At 48.0% G+C, this 19,942-nt stretch overlaps 1 protein-coding gene across 1 annotated transcript; it reads right to left on the bottom strand.

The window, feature by feature from the left end:
- Nucleotides 1-96: 96 nt before the first annotated feature.
- smc4 (structural maintenance of chromosomes 4) lies at nucleotides 97-19,447 on the bottom strand. The gene is made up of 24 exons (XM_079732428.1): nucleotides 19,305-19,447; nucleotides 17,948-18,105; nucleotides 16,846-17,036; nucleotides 16,225-16,416; nucleotides 15,234-15,410; nucleotides 13,166-13,330; nucleotides 12,707-12,834; nucleotides 12,318-12,458; nucleotides 11,906-12,056; nucleotides 10,096-10,260; nucleotides 8,675-8,908; nucleotides 6,788-6,973; nucleotides 5,900-6,061; nucleotides 4,675-4,900; nucleotides 4,336-4,412; nucleotides 4,019-4,171; nucleotides 3,382-3,508; nucleotides 3,084-3,273; nucleotides 2,713-2,857; nucleotides 2,451-2,624; nucleotides 1,788-1,970; nucleotides 1,461-1,693; nucleotides 824-1,007; nucleotides 97-386 (listed from the first exon to the last, which is right to left on the bottom strand). The coding sequence occupies exons 2-24, from the start codon at nucleotides 18,093-18,095 to the stop codon at nucleotides 222-224; spliced, it is 3,897 nt and encodes a 1,298-aa protein (XP_079588554.1). The 5' UTR covers nucleotides 18,096-18,105; nucleotides 19,305-19,447; the 3' UTR covers nucleotides 97-221.
- Nucleotides 19,448-19,942: the final 495 nt, after the last annotated feature.

The raw sequence follows: 19,942 nt of genomic DNA on the forward strand, positions 1-19,942 counted from the left end.
CGTGAAGGATCAATACACATCCAGCTCTGCTTGGCCAGCATGTACATTTCCTTCCGTCTGACCAGTAAAGACATTCAGAGTTTAATATCGTTTTTTATTAAAGTAGCCAACTGCATACAGCTAGCATGCAGCTGGCCATGAGCAGCAGAGTCGAACATAAAGAGTTCAGCAGAGAGATTGGATTAAAAACCTTCTATTTACATGATTTAAAAAGGGGGGCCTCAGGCGGTGACGGCCCTGTGGTCCTTGAACACGATGGTTTTGGGGTTGATGCCCACGTTCTTGGTGGTGTTGTGAGTCTTGTAGATGCCAATCAGTCGGTCGGCGATCTCGAACATGTTGTTCCTCAAGGAGATGATGATGAACTGGGCGTTCTTGGTTTGCTCCTGGAGACGAGACAGTGAGGGGGGAAAGGGTTAGCGAGAGGAGCATAGACCACAGGACTGAACCAGGTCAGCCTCAGAGAGGAGCAGAGACCACAGCCCTGCCCTCAGATATGAATCAACAGTGCAGCGAAACAAAAGGCCATCTTGGTTCCAGCCGTAAAAGAAGGTTTAGTACTTAGTTTGACCCTAGCAACCAAAAGCAGGTGGTTTCCCAATATAGCCCGATGACCAGTCCTGCATTTCACAATAGAGGCGAACTGATGGGTTGACAAGAACAGAACAGCTGCAGCGTTGCTCACACACACACACTCACACACAATTGCAAACACATTTTGTGAAGTTCTTGGAACAATACACGGGCCGTGCGTTATTGATCCTGGAGGAAATCCGCCCGGCCCCAGCATGACCCTTCCTCCCCCTGAGCTCGGGGTACTCACGTAGATGTAGCAGGCCACGATGGAGACGTTCTTGAAGTCGAGTGCGGCGTCGATCTCGTCCATGAAGTACAGCGGCGTGGGTTTGAAGTGGTGCAGCGCGAACACCAGCGCCAGAGAGCTCAGCGTCTTCTCCCCCCCGGACAGGTTGAAGATCTTCTTCCAGCTCTTCTTGGGCGGACGCACGCTACGGGGTGCAGACGACATGGAGAGTCAGAGTCCAACCTCGTGCCAGTGAGGCGCTGTTCGCCTCCCTGGAGTGCAACAGCTGGATCCGTACAGCTCTGGCTTAAAGGTGACATATTAAACCCTCGGGTGTGAGTGTGATTATCCGTTACAAGCCGTTTGGAAAATCGGCCTCTTCTGACATCACAGGTGGGCGTCTCCACCTAGACGTACCCTGGATAGGTCACTCTGCCAGCCTACCCAGTGGACCGTAGAAAGCGGTGCTCATCTATCCGTCACACATCGGCACACGCTCACTTGTGATGTCAGAAGAGGCAGATGTTCCCAACGGCTCTTGTTGGCTAATCACACTCACACCCGGTGGCATACCGAGTCACCTTTAAGAGGACACCTCCGCTCTGTGCAGAGAGCGTCTGCATAAGCACCGAGGGGCGGGATCTGACCGGGGTCCCACCTGAACATGATGCCCTCGGAGAAGGGGTCCAGGCTGTCCACCAGCTCCAGCTCGGCGTCGCCCCCCAGGGTAAGCATTTGGTAGTTCTCCTTCAGCTTGTTGGTGATGATGTTGAAGCCCGTCATAAACTCGTTGAGCCGCTGTTTGCGCAGGTCCTCGTAGCCGCGCTTGAAGTCATCCCTCTCGCCGGTGATCTGGTCCAGCTGGGCCACGCGCTGCAGGTACAGCTCCTCCTGGGGGTTGGTTGAGTTAGTGGCGGTCTCTAAACATGCAGCACCTCACGGAGGGACCCTTTGTGTTGATCCTCGCTCAAGAAGACCAACCCACCTTCTTCTTGTACTCGGCGATGGCTCCCAGGTTGGGCTTCATCTGGGCGCACTGCGCCTCCAGCAGGGCCCTGTTCTTGGTGAGGACGTTGGGGTCCCCAATGGCCTCCAGGTCAGCGGTGCTGAGCTTGGGGAGCTCTTCGGCCGGCTTGTCGCCGATAGCGTGTAGAGCCAGCTTGGAGGCCTGAGGCAGAGCGACAGAAGAAAAGGAAGTCAGAGACGCTGAGGATAACAGACGTGTCCACCCATCTCATTCTCCTTAAGCTGAGCCGGGATATATGAACGTCCCCACATAAAGGCCCGGCACCTCTTTGTAGGGCTGCTCGATTATGGGAAGAAAAAAAATCATAGTCACGATTATTTTGGTCAATACTGTAATGACGATTATTCGAACGATTATTTTTGTGTTTGAAAAAATTTATTCAGCATGTCCCTCCCAAAGAACACTTTGTAACTGAGAACTTACAAAAAAAATACACACAATGGTCAAAAAGAAAACGTTCAAATCTAAAATAACACAGATAGTACAGATATGCATCCAGCTGTTCTCTTTGTAAAACATTTAATGAAGAGGAAAATCGAAAACTCGATGATATTAGTTTTGTGATCGTTTGACGCCAAAATCGAGATCCCAATAATTGATGTACTAACGGCCCGGCCCCACCTCTTTGTGGTAGTGGCTGATCTTGCCGCCCTGCTCTGCGATGGAGGCGTCGATCTGCTCGATGCGGAGGCGGATGCTGAGCGACTCTTCCTGCAGGGCGTGCTCCTGCTGCTGCAGGCCCTTCATCCGGTTCACCACCGCCTGGTACTGCTGCTGCACCTCCGGCAGCGCCGCCTGGACCACCGGGGGGCACGCTGTAGTACCCAGAACACCCCACCAGGCCAGTGACCACCCCCCAGCCCCAGAGTGGTGCAGAACTCACCTCGGCCTCCTGGCAGGCCTTCATCACCTCGTTAGCCTCCTCTTCCAGCTTCCTGAGGAGCGCCGTCAGCTCCTCCACCGTCTTCTTGTTCTCCTCCTGTTCCTCCTCCAGCCGGCTCACCGACTCCTCACACTTCTTCAGGTTGCTGGGGTCAGAGAGGAGGAGGAGAATGAGAAGAGGAAGAGAAAGAGGGAGGAGAAAGAGGAAGAGAAAGAGGGAGGAGGAAGAGGAAGAGAAAGAGGGAGGAGGAAGAGAAAGATAAAGGAGGAGGAGGAGGAGGAGGAGGAGGAGGAGGAGGTCAGTGTTGAGGATCAGGCCTGGGAGAGGCCGTGGACCAGCGTGTACAGCCGTGAGGCGGCGCCTCTGCTCACCGCGCTGCCGTCTTGATGGCCACCTGGGCCTTGGTGACGGCCGAGGAGCAGTCGTCCAGCTCCTTGTTGACCTTGTCCAGCTTGTCCCGCTGGGCCTTCAGCTTGTGGCTGCTGATGTCCACGATCAGGGTGTGGAGCCGCTTCACCTCTGCCTCCACCTTCCCCGCCTTGCTGGACGCCGCCTCAAAGTCTGGGGGGAAACACCAGGAGGTCAGTCCACTTCAGGTTCGACCACTGTGCGTTATAGAGGTGGTCAGAGGTGGTGTGGGAGAGGCTCTGGGTCTCCGGGGGGACCTACCCTTCTTGAAGGCCTGCAGGCCCTTCTCCATCTGCTTCTGCACGGCTTTGTCCGGGGCGGCAGCCAGCACGTTGGCCTCCAGCTCCTTGATCTGGGGTCTCAGGTGGGCCTCCTGCTCGGCCAGACTCTGCGAGGGAACCACAGGGACACGGGGTCAGCCGTCGGATCACAGCGTGCAGTGAGACACATCACACGAGTGCAAGGGTGGAAATGGACACAGCGACGTCTGACCGCTTCAGAGTTCAACGTTTATCAGAAGGTTACGCTAACCGTTCCGTTTGTGCCTGTGCACACCATTCAACGTTAGTATATGCTACACGTGAACCTCCTGAGATGGCGCGTTTTGATTGGTTCGCTATCTCGGAATATTGGGCAATATCCCACGATTGACATCTCAAACTCGGGATATTGTTTTGCGCGTGTGGCGGTCTTCACGTCACGCTGATAAAAGCAAATAAATCCCGGCAAAAAGTGTTACCCTGTTTATTTTTGGAGTGCTCACGTGTAGTATATACTAAAAAAAGTATTCACCTCAGTGAATAGTAGGGAATTCGGCTTAACTATTCAATATGCAACGACCTAACGAGGGGGAGGAGAGGGGAGAGACCAAGCGATGCGTGGAGGAGGGCCGAGCTACCGTCATGCTCTTGGAGTATTTCTCCAGGGTGTTCTTCATCTCCCGCAGCTGGGGTCGGAGGCCCTGCACACTCTCCTCCAGCTGCAGCTTCCTCTCCTGGAACCCCTGCAGCTGCACCACCTTCTGCTGGAGCTTCACCTCCATGCGGTCCAGCTGGAGCGCACACACACACACACACACACACACACACACACACACACGGACGGACGCACGTCAACAAAGCCATGAATAAAGGGGGGGGCGGGGAGTGAAGGCCTGCTGTGATGGTGGTGGTGATGATGATGATGATGAAGACAAGGGGCAGGCTGGGAGCTCACCTCGTCCTGGGAGACCTCGGCCCCGATGGAGGAGCCCATCCTGCCGGACATCACCCGCCCTCCTCCGGTCATGGTTCCTGGGAGGGAGGACCACAAACGGTTGAACAGATCTGGGAGGTGCAGCTCACCCGGGGGCTAGGCTAAAGATCAGGGTTCACCATCGTCTGGTCGTCTGGTATTAAACTAAAAGGGTCTATTGCTGTAGACCCAACGATCTGAAAACGTCAGCATATTGGACAAAAGCAAGCAAACGTTTGATGGTGGCGACCCTGTTATCAACATCAACTAAACATTCAGGTCCCTCCCTCCCTCCCTCGGGCCTGAGTGAGGCGGACCCACCGGCCATCTCGATGATCTGCCCCCGCATGGTCACCACCCGCCAGCGCTTGTCCTTCTGGAAGGCCATGCGCGTGGCCTGCTCCATGTCCTGGGCCACCAGCGTGTCCCGCAGGGCGAAGTAGAAGGCCGGCCGCACGCTGTCGTCGTTCACCCGCACCATGTCGAACAGGCGGGGGCAGCTCTCCGGCGTGGCGATGGGTGCCATGTTCCTCTCCCACACCTTCATCTGGGGCGAACGGGGGGGGGGGCAGGGCGTTTCAGTTCACCGCTCAACTATTTCACCCCAGATGCACGTCAGTGCAGCCACATGCCGAGGTCTCGCTCAAGGATGCCTACAGGCAAGTGTCAGACATTTGGGATGGAACGCTGAACCACAGACACTAGACTACTACACCCCCCCACCCAACCTAAAAACATTGACACTGTCAAGTGAGATCTCTTTGTTCCACAAACTCCAGCTGCAAACCCACCAATATGATTTGAGCTCAGAGATACTGAAGTGGTTTCATTTAGCAGAACTCAAATTGAGCCAAGTCATCGTCCTTACAGACTCCTGACACAGAGTGTAGTCTGCGACGTGGATCAGACCGTCCACCAGGTCTGAGATCCCCCCCTCCCATCCAGTACAATGATGGTGTGATCCAGATGCCTCGGACACCAGCCTTCTGAGTTGCACCTGTGACATCATTTCCGGTCTCGGAGCACTTATAGCGTTCCCATTCGTCTTTGTGATTGTATCATGAAATTGGCTAGTCGTTGTTTATTGTTAGCTACATGAGCCTCTTGAGCAAACCCGCTCGAAAACAAACATCACAACTTTACATTGTAATGCACGCGCAGCAAGAACGTGCAATGCATAAATTGGTGACCGGAATAAAGTAGCCATGTAATCAAGTGTGTAAGAGCATTTAAAAAAAATCGACATTAAAATGACCAACGTGGTACAAATACAAAGAAAATAAATCTCTTCACGGGCGTAGCCATTTTTGATGAGAGCGTCATCACTGAACTCGGTCTACTCTTAGAATTCCGAGGGGGCCCGACCAAAAGGGGGCGTGCCTCCGTGAAATGCCGCAAGAAAGCTGCGAGATTTCCCCATTTGCAACTCGGAAGGCTGCTGTCCGAGGCACCTGGAACACACCATGACTTTCGCTGATGAACCACACGTACTGGTTGTTGGTCCAACCTCTCCCGTCGCTATACACGCGTTAGGGGTCCCCCTCACCTTGTCGAGGCCTATGAAGGTCGCGACTCCTATGTTCTGAGTCTTGAGGAAGGTCACACACTTCTGGGCGGTGTCGATGGTGTCCACCAGGATGTTGTCCAGCGCTCCGCAGCTGGAGGAGATGGCCACGTCGTACTTCTCATCTATAGCCCCGAGGTCCCCCTGGAGAAGAACACACGGCCCGCGCCATCACGACCCCGCGTCGGCTGATAGGGGGGTGGGTGTGTGTGTGTGTCTGTGTCTCTGTGAGCGTGTGTCTCAAGAGTGTGTGTGTGTGTGTGTGTCTCAGAGTGTGTGCGTCTGTGTGTTTGTGAATGCGTGTCTCCGAGTGTGCGTGCGTCCGAGTGTGTGCGTGTCTCCGAGTGTGCGCCCGAGTGTGTGTCTCTGTGAGCGTGTGTCTCAGAGTGTGTATGTGTCACAGAGTGTGTGCGTGTCTCAGATTGTGTGCGTCCGAGCGTGTGTGTGTCTCAGTGTGTCTGTGCGTCTGTGTCTCTGTGTGTGTGTGCGTGCGTCTGAGCGTGTGTGTGTGTCTCTGTGTGTGTGTCTGTGTGTGTGTGCGTGCGGGCGTCTGAGCGTGTGTGTCTCTGTTTGTGTGTGTGTGTGTTTCCCTGTGTGTGTGTGTGTGTGTCTCTGTGTGTGTCTCTGTGGGTGTGTGTGTGTCTCTGTGGGTGTGTGTGTGTGTCTGTGTGCGTGTGTCTGTGTGTGTGTGTCTGTGTGTGTCTCTGTGTCTGTGTCTCTGTGTCTGTGTGTGTCTCTGTGTGTGTGTGTGTCTCTGTGTGTGTGTGTGTGTGTCTGTGTCTGTCTCTGTGTGTGTCTGTGTGCGTGTGTCTGTGTCTGTGTGTGTCTGTGTGTCTGTGTGTGTCTGTGTGTCTGTGTGCGGGTGCCCACCAGTCTGCCCAGGATGCCGGCGATGTGGCCGCTGCTCCTCTGGGCCATGAGGGCGTCCAGCACCTTGCCCCGGCTGCGGTTGGAGGACAGGGAGCTCTTAGCCTCCTCCACCTTCTGCCTCATGTCCCTCACCAGCTCCCTGTCGTCGCTCTCCACCTGCAGCAGCTTCTCCAGCTCGCCCTCTTGCTGCAGAACACACACACACACACACGAGAGACGATCACAAATCACATCAACAAGACAGGGTGTCAGCCACGCACCAACGCTGCCCATCATCAAAGTCACAACTCTTGTCCGTTTTGACACCACAGTGGTGGAACGAGCTCCCCCCCCCCCGTTTTCGGCCAAGAATTTTCATTTCGGTGCATCCCTAGTACCGACAGTGATATACTGTTGTTTCCATTTCTTCTGACTAATGTACTTATTGTAAGAGGCTCTGGACACAGGGTCCAAAACTAACTTTTTCACTTACCAGCCAGGCTGGCTGGTAAGTGAAATTTTTTACCAGCCAGGCAGATATTTTACCAGCCAACCAAATAAAAATTGCTTTTAAGTGTTGTGAATTGCTATCAGTATTATTTAACATGTCATTTGGGTCTAATATGCGATTCTCAATCAATATTTTAATAGTATATGCACTAATACTAGTAGCAATGTATGTTAAAATATGAATCACTGTTTCTGATTTTAGCTCAACCAGACTGCAACAGCCCTATATAAACATGAATATCTGACCAGTGGTGGACAAAGTATTCAAAGACATGACTTAAGTGAAAGTTCTTTTTTCGACTACTCATAGCGAGGTCTGTTCCCAACATTTCTCCACAGGTAACGAGAGAGTTACCTGTGGTAGTAGTTAGAGTTAGATCGGGAGCGTAAACTATGTTCCCCGGTCGCGTTTTTTCGTAGGTGGAATCCGGAAAAAGTTCCGCCTCAAGCGCTAGGATTGGACAGACAGCCTGTCAGGCAAACTCACACGCTGACTCCTAACCCTAACCATAACCATAACCGTAACCCTCACCCTAACCATAACCCTCATCCTAACCCTAACCATAACCGTAACCCTAATATTCATTCTTCCGGATTCCACCTACGAAAAACACCGGTCACATACAAAGCGGGGAACATAGGGATGACCCCGTTAGATCGGTCTAGCACACAGTCTATACATTATTTTATCACAGGGAGTAAGTTGTAACGTTACGATGGATGGTTTCCATTTGATAACGAGCGAACGAAGCCATAATATTGATAACTCAGAACGACAACTCACTTCACTCAGTTCAGACAACTATACGCTCAATATACAACAGTTAGGAACCAATCAGGTCGCTTGATTTATGCCACCCGTTTTATATATATATATATTTACGTAATTTACCGTTAAAATATTATTAATATATTCGGGCGCAAACAATCCCAGAATGCACTCGCCCGTGATGTGGGCGGGCGTGATGTCACGCCCCGCCTTCCCGCAGGCCGCAGCGAGACGTACTTGGAGAACTCTGCTGGAAAGACACGTTACTCTGTCAGGAAACTAGCAGTTCTACTGGGCGCGCCAAACAACACCAATGGGTACGCTGAATGGTGGCATCACGCGCTTACGTGCCAAAAGATCGTCTCTGCTGAAAAGACACTACTCTGTCAGGAAACTAGCAGATACCAGCGTCGTTCTCCTCCAGTAACGAAAAATTAAATTTTCGCCGGTAAAAAAAATAATAACTCGCCAGAGTGGCGAGTGGTCTTAAAAATTTACCAGCCAGAGACAAAATCTACTCGTAATTGGCGAGTGGCGAGTGTTAGTTTTGGACCCTGTCTGGAAAGCAGCGTCTACTCAACACCCCCAAGTGTGAACGTGAATGTAAGGGATAAACCATCCGGCCTCACCTTCCTGAGCTCCAGCTCGCTCTTCGGGATCTTCTCCTGAAGGTCCTTGATGGCTGCGCGCCGCTCCTTCAGGGTGTCCGAGGTGGACTGCAGCGTCTGCTTGGCCGTGTTGAGCTGGGTGAGCGCCGTGTTGTGGCGGCTCAGGTAGAGGTCCAGCTCCGACTGGGCCAGGTCCATGCAGGAGCGCGTCTCGTTCACCGCCTTGCTCAGCTCCATCAGCTCCTTCTCTTTGGCCTGGGGGACGACAGCGGGGACCGTGGTCAGAACCTCATCTACTTAGCCCGGGTAGCCCCGCCCGTTCTGCCGGCGGTTTGAGTCCGCCCTGCAGAAGGGTCCGGAGAAGAGCGATACGTTCCTTTCTGCTTCCGACACGTTTTTGCGGGAGACAATCACCAAGCTGGCTTTCCCCCCCCGGCGCGCTATTGGCTGGTTTAACACAATGACGACGGGGAAGCGACGGCAAGCAGCCAATCGCGTACAGAGTCGTTTGAACTAGGCCCGTTGATCACGCCTCTTGTGCTGAAGAAAATGACGGCAGCTTCCCCAGACCAACGTGCAATGTAGGATTGAGCTTGGTCTGGCAATGGCCAGGCTATAATCTATTGGCAATTTGTCTATTTCTCAACCAACTTCTTCCAAATTAGGGTAGTGCGACTCTCTGATTGGCTCAATCACTGTGTCCCTCGAGGTGATGGCCCTAGCTGCCATTTTAGAGCCCTCAGTATCAAAGCCCCTTAGGCAATTTAAATGTTGATCAAAGTGAGGTCTACTCCCCATTTCGTACCCCATGCCCTTAAAAGCAGGTAGGATGAGTATGAATGAGCATGGTAAAATTATGCCTCAAACCATAATTGCCATACGTAAAATATTGAGAACAAACATGAAAAATGATGCTATTGCTTGTTGTCAAACTGGCTGGCAACATTGATCCATCTCACGGCGAAACTGCTTGTCGAAATCACACTGTTTGAGGAGACCCTTAGCCAGACATAATGCTGATTTAATAAATCCCATGTCTTCAGGGAAAACGGCATTTGCAGACGATTGCTTCCACCCTGTGGCAGAAGAGAGCGTAGCGGCTCAAGGCACATTGGCCGCTCCAAGAGGTGCCCTCACTAAATGATACCAGTTGCTTTTTACGACGGTTGGACCATAAACAGCAATGGTTTTGGGAGAGGCCTTAACGGTTTCAAAATGTGGACATCACCCGACCCTAGCTCAAATCCAAACACGTCAATGCAGGAAAGGTGCTGCAGATGTGCGGGGGTAGGTGGGCTTCCTGCATCTTTGAGTCACATAAAATGATGGTCAAATTAGTCCTACACCAAGGCCACAGGAAGCACCGGCGACTTGTTTAGACAGACGATGACGCAAGCAGGGAGGCGTGGGTGAAGCATTGTGGGGGTGGAAGGTTCAAATACCTCCTTGTCCTGCTGCAGGCCGCTGGTCTCCTCCTTCAGACTCTCCATCACCTCCTTCAGCTTCTCCTCCTCTCTGACCTGGACCGTCTCCAGCTCCTCCTTGCGGGCGGTTGCCTCGGCGATGGTCTTTGCGCTGCTCGCCGGCACGTTGCGCACCTCCTCCAGCTACCGGGCAGAGAAACCAGCGCGGAGGTCAGTACAGATCGCACCGTGTCAGAGTCGGAGGCCGCACAGCCCCAGTGACTAGGGCTGGTGACGTGCACGCCGAACACCCTTCATACAACGGCTATTTATTCCTTCTCTTTATCAAACCAACTCTTTTATCGGTTTCTATTTATGGTCTGCCGGTTCCCAATCTCTTGGTTGTGTTGAGCTGTACCCATGGGCATGGGTACAGCTCAACAACCCATGCCCATGGGTACAGCTCAACACAACCAAGAGATTGGGAACCGGCAGACCATAAATGTAATCCGACGAAGGGTCGGTTTGATAAAGATGAGGAATAAAACAGCACATAAAGACTCAATAAGTCCTAGCTATGATGGGCAGAACCGTTGCGTGGGTGGAGTGGAGCAGCGGGAGTAGTGTAGGCCATGTTCTGTGGGGTTAACTAGGGGTGAGGAGGGAAGGCTGCTGGGAGTGTTACACAAGCCAGGCCATGGTTGACTACCACACAGCAGAACACTGCTCCCTAGGGGACCGCTGTGCCTCTGCCCAGCGGCCCTGCAAGCCAGTGGCCCCCTACCCACGAGAGAAAGAACCAGGGGACCCAGACAGGGAACTCGAGGGAGCTTAGGAGGGCGAGCACCCACCAAAAGCATCACAGACCCCTAGTGGGCGACTGGCCAGCTTGGATGCTTGTTTTTATCTAACCCTTTTTAATGTCTGAAAGATTGTTTCGCCGACAGGAAGGTTTTCTGGATTTCTAGGTTATTTCAACAGTCAGTTTTTCTTCTTGCTAATTTGGCTGTTCTTAAAAATGAATCGGGGAGCATGGTTAGAAAAGCCATGAAAACACAATAAGATTTGAAAAGGTAAAGTCTTTCCCGTTGCCATACCAGGATACTGTTACATCCTCTAATGTCTCAAGCCTGGACCCATTTGGCTGTCCTTTTTTAGCCAGTGATTAACTTGATTAAGTAAGTTAATAAGTGAAGCGGAGACTACCAAGAGGGAGCTTCGATTGGTTTATTACAGCATTAACGATTCGACCGCTTTATTAAAGCTGTCAAAACGTTTTCTGTGAAAATCTGGTCAGTTCATTTCAACGGCTGCCAACAACAACCGGACAGGCATGTCCAGCTAAGCAGACTCTCTTACTTACTCTACAAGTGATGTTCATAAGTTTATAAACATAGCCAGCCACTGATGGATGGAAAAGGGGTTTATTTGAATACACAATAGACCTAATCACCTATAGGTAGTCTGCCCCATCCCTCCCCTAGGCTTCAGAACAACAGACCGTGTGTTTTTAAAGGCAAAGGAAATTGTATTTCTAGGGAGCATGTTTCACTATTGGCCAGCAGACAAAACTAGAAGAAAAAAAAAAAAACTGGGTCGGAACAGAAATGGACTCTGATTTCGTCCCAAGTCACATTGCCTGTAAGCACCATGTTTATTAATGTGAATTGGTCTCAAAATTGTCTACAATTAGCCCCCTTAACCTATAGATTGGGATTTCCACATCCTGGGCCTTCACAGAACTGGGAGAAGGCCAAGTATGACAGATGGAACGACCACGGCGGATACAGGGAGACCAGCAGCAGGAGAGCCCAGTGGGATTGGTTCATTCATCTACAAAACCACCCACCTTCTCCTTGTCCTTCTCCAGCTGCTTCTGCCCTTTCTTGTTCTTGCTCTTGGTGTGTTTGAGCTTCTCCCTCATCTCCACGTCATGCAGGTCCAGCTGGGTGAACTTGGCCTTCTGGGTCTCGATGTACTTGTTCAGTTTGTTCTGCTTCCTGAGGAGGGACCAGCATGTTAGCTCATCCACTCACAGTCCGCGAGCAGCGTGATAATCGATGAGCATATGTTGGATGCAAAAATTAGTTAAGCATTACAATTAGTCAAGTAATTAAGTATACTTTTCTGCTACGGGGATCGCTACTGCGCCTTTACATTTAACGCTGCCAACCGTAGGTTAGGCAGCCTACCGATGCACATTTGTGATTTGTAATTTTAGGGAGATTAGATCAAAAACAAAAGCGACGCATTGAACTTACTTCTCCACGTTCTTCAGCTCCTGGTTCATTTGCTTCATGTCCTCTGCGATCTTGGTGTTCTTCTCAGTCACCTCCTTTGTGTCCTCCAAGATCTTCTGCTTTTCCTCTTCTTTGTCCACCACACGCCTCTGCAGGTCGTGACTAACGGCAAGAAAACACAACAACAACAAAGCCATTCAAAACAAGCATGTAGACTGCTACCGATCGGCAATGGGAAAACACCCACGTTTGAGAAAACACTGCAAAATTACAGGAAGAAGCTGATAACCATTTAAGGGCATTTGCAGTTATTATATTTAGTACTTTGGCGATTTGGCTTTGAATTTCCTTTTGTGACATTTCAAAACCCCAAAACAAAGGCCGGACATCGGCAGCGAGGGCTGACTCACGCGTAGTACTGGAAGATCTTGCTCTTCTGCCTGATGATGTCGTTCTCCAGGGTGAGGAACTCCACGGCCGTGTTCTTCTCCACCTCCAGCGCGTTCTTCTCCTTCTCCACTAGTTTCACTCGGTTCAGCTGAAAGATCACAGAGATACCCCAATAACGCGCACCGCTACAGCCCGAGACCGCAGGACCCGACAACAACACAACCTTGTATCCACCTTGAATGACGTGCTCTGCAATATTTCTCTGCAACAAAAATATATACAACTTTGCCATAATTCAAAAAAAAAGAAAAAAAAAGTTAAACTAAAACAAACATTTTTTTTTTAAGTTAGTTGAAAATTGAATAAAGGGCGGAAGTGACCCGAGCATTAATAGAATAGTTTTAAAAGCTAGCCACTTCCTTAAATTAGGGTTAGGGTTAAGGTAGTGTGCAGCGGTGGCCGTGTTCACGCTGAACTACCTTCTCTCCCCGGGTCTCGTTCAGAAGCTCTACCCGGCGGGCCAGCTGGAGGATGGGCTGCTTCAGGCGGCACGAGCCGATGATGTCCTCCATGTACTCCAGCATCCCCTCGTCATGCACCGTCTGGCCCTTGGGCTTCATCATGGCTATCTGCTCCACCTCCCCCTGAGAGAGGGACCACACACACACACACACAGAAACCACCCCACACACACAAACGTTAATGCACACGCACAGTAACACACCACATTATACAGATTAATGGGCAAAAAAAATTACCCATAATAATATTGTACGATTACTATACAATTTAAATGTTTAGAAAAGCCTTCATGGACATTGAAATAACATGTAGTCAGCCTAGTTCTCCCCTTTGGAAGAGTTTCAAAGATCTCGGCTATGAGTACAGAAGTAGTACAAAGTAGATCCACCCCCTCAAAACACAAAACTATTTAGGAAAGGTAATAAAAATATTACAAGTTAATTACGATAATGTGGCTTTCCTCGCAACCACACTGATAAAGAAAGAAAAAACATGCAAAATATTAAATATACTTTTTGATTAACCCATCAATTTAGCTAATTGGCCATGCAAATTTGCCATGTCCTTGCCATGTCCTTTTTTTTTAACGTTTATCTGAATATACAAACTAACTATGCCACAGCACAACCGAGACTGATTGGTTTAAAATAAGTGCTGCACTATCCCTTTATCAATTTACAACAGCAAGAACCATAAAATCATTTATAAGGTAAGGAATTCACTACTCATTAACACACATTAATCTGGCTTCTTTGTCACTTTATTTTCCTTAATTTAAATTTAAAAAAAATCTAAATAATAAATTTAGAATACAAATTGCTTTATATACCTCCCTGTTAGGTAGTGGTAGCCAAGATATAAGTTAAATGTAGAAAGTACAAGAAACCTCTGGGTTTTTAACATCTGTTTAAATATTCTATTCCAGTTAACTTTTTATGACATTGGTAGTCATGAATGGAAAAAATAGCTAGAATATAACAATATCCTCCATGTTGCAGATTCATACACCATTGAATTCAAACACAGATGGAAGGCAAATGTCAAGTTAAATATTCACCATTTCCAGCTACAAAGCAGCATAGGCTACATTAAACTTTTCTTTTTTATATCCAACCAGGAAGCAGCTAATGCATGATGGTGGGAGGGGGAGGTCCATCAACCTCTGCTCTGACCAGAGCACAAAATGGACCTCTTCCCCTTACCAGATAGGAAAGTGAACAGCGAGCAGGCTCAAGCCTCTTCTCATAATCACAGCCTACTCACAGCATAGGGCTTGACATGCCCCAGTCTCTAAACACACGAGATTAGGTTAACGATATAAATACACAAGTGCAAAGAGAATGTTTGCTTTCAACTTACAAAAAATGTTTCGTGCATATCAACCGTTGTGCCATACAACCAATAATAATTTACTAATATTCATTGGATAAAATAAAAAATAAATAAAAATTGTTTACAATTTTTTATTTCACACACAAAACCAAAAACATGCATATCGGTACCGCAAAGAAGCTAAATGAGGGAAAACGAAAAGTTGAGCATGGAGGATTTGATATGGAGTGTGTGACCATGCCACACTGAAGCAGCACTGCCAATATTGGGGTCGGGGTCTAGTCTCACACACCAATATTTACGTGCTGCTAAAGCGGGGCAGGTACATGAGCAGGGCCCGTTTCGAACCGCTCCTCCCGACAGGAACGCCGTCCACGGCCACATCTCAGTGGACCTCAGGTAAAATCGCAATAATTTCCTTAAAATTCTACAGCAGCACATAATGGTTTGGACACTTTTGACATCGTTTCAAACCATGATGCGCTGCTATAGCAGTCCAAGGAGAGGAGGAGGCTGCCCCCTGCTCTCTAGTGTCACAGAACACCATGGCTTGGAGTGAGCCACTCCACATTTATTAGGTGAAAAGGGCTTTCCAGAGGGGCAGCGAAACCCGAGTTGACAAGTTTGACAGAACAGAGGGGGTTTGAAAGTAAAACAAATGTGGAGCGAGTAAACGAGAATATAATTAATTACCTGTAAAATTAGGAATCTGTTGTGGTCAAGGTCAATACCATGGCTTCGTAGCAGAGTCCCCACATCTTTGAATGTGGCTTTCTTGCCGTCGATATTATATGCTGAGGAGTTGTCTTTGTTGGCAGTCCTTGAAACGAAGAACTTGCTGTTGGGGATGACTTCGTAGTCCTCTCCTTCCTGGCTCACACGGGGGAGGGGCAGAACACTGAATCAAGCTACTGAGGTCACAGCCATGCAGGAAAGTACTGGAGAAGCCACACACACACACACACACACAATCAAATAACGACACCAGGAATATTGACAACTCTGGTAGAACGATCACAAGCAAAACCATGCAGCCACACCATGGCAACATGAGGCCAGCCCCCCCCCCCCCCCCCCAAGAGGCTGCTATGCCCTACGTGTGTGTACCAGTGTATTCTAGGATCAGGCTAAATACATTTAACCTTTAATGATAAACCATGGGAGAAAGACTGATAAAGAATAATTATCCATTATTTAAATGATTAACAAATCACAAAAGTTACATTTGATTAATTTATCTGCCTATTTCACCCTTTGACTGAGTGTACATGTAGACCGTTAAGGTGATATTCCTCTAGCTGATTTTAATAAAATAAATTATTTGGTATTTCTCACTATGGCATAAAGTAACTTTTATTTGTCACATTGTGCCATAGCCAAAACGAATTTAATAGAAGCATAAAATAAAGTATATAAATAAAAATAATGATCTTTAACGTTATTAGGGGGTGATTCATAATAATAAAAACATGAATATAATATGGCCGGTTGTGTGGCTGTTGTCTTCACACTTTGACTGTTATGATTCTTTGTCTGAATCATTTGTGCAACAATATCGACTTGTGAAACTCTTGTTACACTACGAGTAAGTCTATTGGAAAAAATATCTAAAATTATCTGAAATTAGCTTGCGTGGTGAAAAGTCAGTGAGGACAGAAATTAAAAGACTGTGTGCGTTAGATACCTTGTCAATAATCTTGTGAAAGTGCACTTCCACTGTGCAGCTTTGCACATCCTTGTGCTCTTCTGAGCTGTGAATCAGCACAGACAGCTTTTTCGACCTGATCTTTTGAGCTCTGTAGCCGAACACAAAGAGCATGGAGTCTATGACGTTGGACTTTCCACTGCCGTTCGGCCCAATAATGCAGGAAAAGCGCTGGAAAGGAAAATAAATATCAGTAGAATAAAATAATCATTAATAAAAATATATATTATTTTCTTCATGCACAATAATAGCAGAGCTCAAGACAGTGAAAAATTACCTGGAAGCTAGATTTGAAGAATGTCAGAACATAACCACATCAGCAAGAGGAAGATGCTGTCTAAATCAAAATGGTGTGTTTTGTAATTTGCACTTCTACAACTATAACTCATTTTCTACAGGGATTTGTTTTATAAAAATTGACAAAATTACAATGAATGTAATTACTACAAGTGTAGGTTCTACACAAGAAAGCAAAATTGGTACTGACCAACAATTCAATCCAAAATTTGTATTGACTTTAAATAATACAGGAAAAAAAAAATCATATCCCACTCATATTTTTCAAATAATGAAAATCATCCCAATCATATTATTTTGTACCTTGTGGAAAGGTCCCAGAATCTGCTCACCAGCATACGATTTAAAATTCCTATTAACTAAATGCGTTATCATCAAGCGTGGAGCGCCCGGTTCATTGGTCATTGCGGGGGGCGGGGGTGGAGGGATGCTACCGAGAATCTCCTCCAAACTTCGGTCATCAACCACCTCGGCGCCCTGCCCCTGAGACGGATCTGTGGCAAAAGCATTACTTTAAAATCCCTCATTGCGATTCATTTCAGGTGGGGACGTCTGTATGTGGGGGATGGGTGGCAGGGCATAACAAACAAACAAAACAGGCAGGGAGTTGGACACAGCAGACGGACAAGGACACCGAGAAAAGTTGACTGTCTTATTTCTTTGTTCTTAAATCTAGGGGCACCATGAAAAACTATCTTCACCGTTAACGCATGAATCCAATGCACTGCACAAAAGCCACACACAATGAAGGTCCCTGTTTAAAGTTCGCTGTAGTGCCTCCGTCGAGGATAAATAACTACACAACACTTTATCATAAGCACAATGCAGTCAGTCAGATTGTACGGTTTTTACCCTTCGGCATAACGTTTCCATACAGCCACACGAATACGACTACTGTTAACACTATTGTGCTCAGAGAAGCATCAACGAGCCACATAGTTGATGTTCGTTAATAATCTCCTTGTTAATATACAGAACCAAACGATGGATACACATTAAAAAGTTCCTCCCCACCAGCACCAAACAAAACACTATACACGCACTGAACCCTGCCCTAAATGCTCCTTCTTCGACTTAAAAAATATGTTGAATATCCATTGTCAGGAATAGGAAAACACATCATTATTTTAAATATATTACCTTGCTCGTTGAGAAGATTTGAAAAACAACACTCGACGCCATAATAGTTATAACCCCAAAAATATAATTTCGATTTATTGATAACCGCTTCTTAAAAAACATGGACCTATCTGACCGTGGGCTGGTTAATTAATGACCAAAAATAAGACAACTAATCAAACCGTGCCAACTGGCACTCACAGCCTTCCATCAACGACACCCATCGCCATTGAGTGAACACAACTTATTTGGATGCAGAGACACCAGAACAGCCTTTGTTACTTGCCAGCGGTCGGAGGTGCCTCCTCTTGAGCACTGGAACTGGTTTCTTTAGGGGGTCCACCCAGCTCGTCCTCGGAGTCACTCCGGGGCTGCGACCCTTTCCCTCTCGACTTGGCGGCCGCAGTGGAGCTCTTGGCCGTTTTGGACGGCATGATTCGAAATCTAAACGGATCATAGGTTTCAAAAAAATAAAAAAAATATTCCCATGTCTGTTTTTGCGCCTGTCACTCTTGCCAATCCATTGTATCCACGTTAACTATGTGGCCTTGTTTTTCAGCAAATTAAGAAATGACTAAATGCAAAATCCAAATGATTAGTTTTGAGTGGGAATATCTTTCAAATTGTCCGTTTAACGCTAGTTGGTTTATAAGTTAAGTGTTCTTCAGATAATAACGCAGACGATGCAGTGACTGCCCGCAGCATCTTGCACAGGATTATTCTTTAGCAGCGCTCAAATTTCTGTCTGTTTCACTGCAACGCTCCAAAACACTCTGCAACGGACTAAATCTGCACGAAACCCACCAAAACCCAGAGATCTGTAGTGAGACCGATCCCATTATGAAAAAACAAGAATCCTCCCGTGTAACGTTAGCGATCATAGTCCCTGTAACAGTCATCCCGGGCTGCAAGGCCGCGGAAAAGTGCAGAACCAAGTCTTAATGTGACAGATAATGAAAAACGCAGGGCTGCTCAAACCCCAGCGACGATGCGTGTGGGGAGTGGACTAAAGGACCGCCGTTAACACGAGTCCCACCGAGACCTGCACGGCCATGGAGGCAGCCCACGCAGCGTTTCACCCGGGTCAGAGGACCTCTCTGGACCCGTGAAGGTCCAGTACATGGTGGGTTGAAGCGCTGACCCCCCCCCCCCCCCCCCCCGATTCCCAGAACCACGTCCTAACAGCGACTCTCTGCACGTAGCTAGCGTTAGCTCTGGTTATACTAATTAGTACTGTGGGCAGGTTGGCCCAGCTAGTCGTGCCTAACCAGCTTTGTCCGTTCGGATTTGGACCCAAAACTACATCCAGCGAAATCGTTACACGTGACGTTATTCTACTCGGCAGCCTTTGACGAAGTCTTTGGCGAACTTTACGTGGAACAAAACGCGTACGTGCTGCGCCACTCTTTACACGTCAACGGTAGGATCAGCAACATTACATATGCGCTTTTTAAAGTTAACCGAACGCCTGATACCATGGTTTAGTTTGTTGTTGTAAATGTATTTCCAGGAGATCCGTTAAAAACAGTTCCGCTTAACACGTATTCCGGAGCGGGCGTACGTTAGAGCCAGCGATAACTTATCCGCCTTCTGCGAACCGATTTGCCCGACTAGTTTTCCCTTCTAAATCCTTCTCGGTTTACCTGTGAGTCACTCGTTAGGGCTGAGTCCGAATGTTTTCTGTCCTAAACGAGGCCGTAAAAAGACTTTGATATCCGAGGAAATAGCGTCCAGAAGTATTAATCCCGGGTCATTTTGAATCGCTTTCCAACCTGAAACACTCGCTTGTAAATGGCGCCTAAACCCCACCGACGAACCGAATTCGTTATAAACTGACGCAATGCACCATGGGACGTTAGAATGGCAGGGAGCAGAAAAAAAACAAAACACAAAATTCAAAAAGGGGGCGAGGCGCCAGCGCTCACGTGCTACCCGGGAGGCCTCATACGACACAGATATTATATATATATATATATATATATATATATATATATATGTATATATGTATATATAAATAAGCTTAAATATAAAAATTAAAATCAATTTACAATTATGCCAATACAACTTCTAAGTATTTAGATAATTCAACCGGTGGAATGAAGTAGACTGTTGTTGTTGTTACAGCCTACATGTTCAAACGGTTGCTTAGTTACGTAGAGTTAAGCCCCTCCCAGATGAGTAGTTTATCATGGACTAGGTCGAAATATAAATCAGTTAGTTAACAATGAGTTTTATTTGTGTTTTAATCGTACATCATTGTTGTAAACTATACATCTAAAAC

Source organism: Pollachius pollachius, assembly GCF_949987615.1.
Source record: "Pollachius pollachius genome assembly, chromosome: 3".
In the NCBI taxonomy this organism is placed as follows: Eukaryota; Metazoa; Chordata; class Actinopteri; order Gadiformes; family Gadidae; genus Pollachius; species Pollachius pollachius.

What these genes read in the sequence shown, in the direction of transcription:
- smc4 (XM_079732428.1), bottom strand. Translation starts at nt 18,095, where the DNA reads ATGCCGTCCAAAACGGCCAAGAGCTCCACTGCGGCCGCCAAGTCGAGA. An exon ending in CCGGCATCCTGGGCAGACTG is followed by an intron (nt 6,062 to 6,787) that starts GTGGGCACCCGC and finishes GTTCTTCTCCAG; the next exon opens with GGGGACCTCGGGGCTATAGA. An exon ending in GCCATCAAGACGGCAGCGCG is followed by an intron (nt 2,858 to 3,083) that starts GTGAGCAGAGGC and finishes CTCTGACCCCAG; the next exon opens with CAACCTGAAGAAGTGTGAGG.